Source organism: Octopus bimaculoides, chromosome 28, assembly GCF_001194135.2.
Source record: "Octopus bimaculoides isolate UCB-OBI-ISO-001 chromosome 28, ASM119413v2, whole genome shotgun sequence".
NCBI lineage: Eukaryota > Metazoa > Mollusca > Cephalopoda > Octopoda > Octopodidae > Octopus > Octopus bimaculoides.
The window spans coordinates 14,930,714-14,934,276 of NC_069008.1; the positions used below are offsets into that span (position 1 = coordinate 14,930,714).

The window sequence follows — 3,563 nt, forward strand, 5'->3', positions numbered from 1 at the left end:
AGCTGTACGTATACTTGTGGATATTACTGTTAACAGCGGGCAGTCTAGACATCAGTGAACTCCCTTCTGAATTAAGTGTGTAATAGAGAGGTGCTACCCTCTGTCTACAGCAGTGCAAATCTCTGGATATTACAAGCCTTTGAGAACAGACTGGACATAATAGATAGGAGCTGCTCTCTCTCACTGCTCGAACAAAAGTAAGTTTTGTTTCGAAATTTTCTTCATGTTTTGTGTGTGTGTCTGTGTGTGTAACTGCGTGTGCAAGAGATGGAGTATGAGACACTTTAGGAGAGCCGTTTTGGCGCCGCCTATTCGACGTTGACTTATTTGATATCAGACGTTTTAATGTTTTCCCCTTTCTCTCCTTCCTTCTACCCATCTCATTCTCTCTATTTCTCCATTCTCTCCTCTATCTCTCTTCGTTTATGTGTGTGTGTTTATTTTCCTTGATGTCTATGAAGAGAAAGTGAAGGTCCGTGGCCCAGTGGTTAGACGGATTGCGCTCATAATCGCAAGATCGTACTTTCGCTTCCCGTATTGTGAACTTATAACCGTGTGATGGACTGGTGTCGCATTCAGGATCACAATTTAGTGCTCTTAGCCTCTTATACCCCATGGAATCCAAGTAACCTGCTTTAAGAGGTTGAGTCCAGGGACTTAACAGAATAATTGTCCAGAGTATGAGGTAAGAGAAAGTGTTTTTTGTCAATTGCAGCCAATTGATTAATTGTGAAGTTTTGCTCTCTCGCTCCCTCCCTCATTCTCTCTCTCTCTCTCTCTCTCTCTCTCTCTCTCTCTCTCTCTCTCTCTCTCTCTCTCTCTCTCTCATTCTGTCTGTTTTTCTGTGTGAATATATTTCTCTTTGTGTGTATGAGGAGAGGGCATATGTTCAGATAAATGATGTTGAATCAAAAAATTATATTCTCTCTGTTCCTCTCTCTCTCTCTTTTTCTCTTCGTTTATGTGTAAGAATATATTTCTGTTTATGTTCACTGTACTGGATCTCCGTCATTTACGACGATGAAGTTTCCAGTTGATCCGATCAACGGGAGCAGACTGCACGTGAAATGAACGTACAACTGGCTGAACATTCCACAGACATGCATACCTTTAAGTTAGTATTCAACAAGTTTCAGCGTGACAGAGAAACATGAAATAAAGTGTCTTGCTCAAGGACAAGACGCGCCGCCATGAATCGATCTCCCGATCTTACAATCATGCTCCGATTATTGTACCCACTAAACCACGCGTCTTCCCAAAAGGATTGCACCTAGAAAGTTACCCTCCGAGTTACAAGTCCGATCAAGTCTGTTTACGGAAGACTAGCAGTCGCCCATGCATTCCAGTCTTCCCTCTCCACACCCGATGTTATCCAAGGGAAAAAAGCAAAGGCCGATACAGCTTGGCACCAGTGACGTCGCAATTCAGTTCCACAGCTCAGTGAATTGAAGTAATGTGCAAAAAAAGCGTCTCTCTCCCTGTTTATTTGTGTGAGCATATTTCTTTCTGTACGTATGAGGTGAGGGGAAGTGTTTATGTGAATCGTGTTCAATTAGAACTTGTAACATCAATCTCTCACACTCTCTATCCTCTCTCTTTCTCCATCTGCCCTCCCTCTTCGCCTCTCCATCTTCTCCTCCTCTCTTCCCTCTTTCCATCCTTTTGCCCCTCTCCCTCTCTATCTTCGCTCCCTCTCCATCTTCTCTCCCTCACTTTCTCTTTCTCCCTCTCTCTCTCTCTATGTTAATTCTACCACTAGAATGTTCCAGTTTCCTCCTACCAACCCAAACAAGGCCACAGAGCTGCTGCTGCTGCTTTCGCTCTTCACCCTCGCCACAATTCCCACCGTCACCGTAACCACTCCCTCGCAACAACAAGAAACTATCGCCAAGTACCGACACTTCGGTCCCGGTTACTCGTTCGGTTACCCTGGAACTCCCTCGCAAAGCGAAATATTCCCCAGCCGAAGCCAAGTGGAATGCGCCATGAACTCTTTAAAGAACCGAACTGGATTCTTCAGTTACGACAGGGTCAACCAGCTTTGCAAGACTTACCCAGAGAATATTGTACTCACGGCCAGCAATCTTAGCAGCGAGAGGTCCTTCTATATAAGTAAGTGAAACTTTACTAATTCCGACCACAAATGCTACTACTACTACTACTGCTACTACTACTACTACTACTACTACTACTTTTTCATGCTTTTATTTCCCTTAAATGCTTTGTTTCAATTATTGAGTGTTATAAAGTATTTTCTTGATTGATTTATTGATTGATTAATTGATTGATTGATTTCCGTGCAAAATTTCATGTTTCGTGACGTCTTCTCACACCTACGCCATACTGCTCGTAAGCCATCCGGTTAACGTTTCTGAGTGACACCTCACGCTAACTGGGAAGTGGAACAACTAGGATGTGTCCGCATGCGCAGACGACATTAGTGTTTCAGTAACGGACGCCATGCATATCGTGGGGGATAAAAACATTCTTACGGAATACGAGGTGATGACAGTAGCAAAAATTAACCAAGAAAAGTTAGTGGGCCCTCTATCTCGGCACCTTGCAGGTTTGTAAGCAGATCTGTCCTGTCTAACAGCCCCAAGGGCGCTGAGCAGAAGAACCGGTTAAATTTATCGTGGTCTGGTTTGCTTCAGATTTCTAGTTGGATAAGAACTGGATGAACAGGGCAGCCAGTCGCACTTAGAAATGGGCTGAGAGAATGTTATCCTTGAAAGGTTAGGCAGAGGTCGCGAACGCCTGCATCATTTCCGTCGTCTGTTATCCCCTACTGTCATATCTTGTCATATTTCACATCATATTTCGCTTCCTTTTGCGCTTTCTGTGGAAGAGATGCACCAAAAATTTGAAAGCATTATTATTATTACACGGTATATTAGTCAGGGATATCATCTCCAGGTTTGGTGACAAGTCTCCTCAAATCTGACAGAATACAAAATAGCATTTTTCTACAAGTTTTCAGTCTCTCAAGCAGCAGTTTGGATGTTGTGCCAAGAGCACCAATTACCACTAGAATAATTGTCATTTTACTTTGCACAGTCTCTTTATCTCACTGGTTAGATTCTTGATATTTCTCATTTTTTTCAGTTATTTGGTATTCACTCTATTATCATATGGTATTGTAAAATCTCTGATCTTACAGTTTTCTCTCTTTATGCCTCTATAATCATATCTGGTCATCTTGCTTCAAATAGCACGGTCGGTCCTTATGGAAAAAGTCCAATAAAATCCTATAGTTCTTATTCTCCATCATAGCTTCTGGCTCGGGTTCATATAATATTTCTACTACTTTCTCTATATTTCACCAGAGCTGAAGACACCTCCGAAAGGGGGGGGGCGCCACGTCAAAACGGTAGAGGAGTAGGGGCCGAAACCGGACGTGGTTCCTCCTGATGATGTCTTGAGTTAACTGGATCCTATAAAGGAGCTGTTGTGGTAGCAGACCACGAAACATGGTTGAAATTCCTCCTCATTATTATTATTATTATTATTATTATTATTATTATTATTATTAGTCAAGACGAAGAGCGCGATTCGATTGTAAT

The 3,563-nt window shown here is 42.5% G+C and overlaps 2 protein-coding genes across 2 annotated transcripts in view; both read left to right on the forward strand.

Annotated features, from left to right (window-relative positions):
* The window catches only part of LOC106878991 (histone deacetylase 2), a 219,318-nt gene that overhangs the window by 202,385 nt on the left and 13,370 nt on the right, over window positions 1-3,563 (forward strand). The window lies entirely within an intron of this gene.
* The window catches only part of LOC106882098 (uncharacterized), a 28,998-nt gene continuing 25,446 nt past the window's right edge, over window positions 12-3,563 (forward strand). Inside the window, exons 1-2 of the mRNA XM_052977795.1 lie at window positions 12-197; window positions 1,760-2,112. Coding sequence (XP_052833755.1) covers window positions 1,761-2,112 — 352 coding nt within the window. The 5' untranslated portion in view covers window positions 12-197; window position 1,760. The remainder of the gene's footprint in view (window positions 198-1,759; window positions 2,113-3,563) is intronic.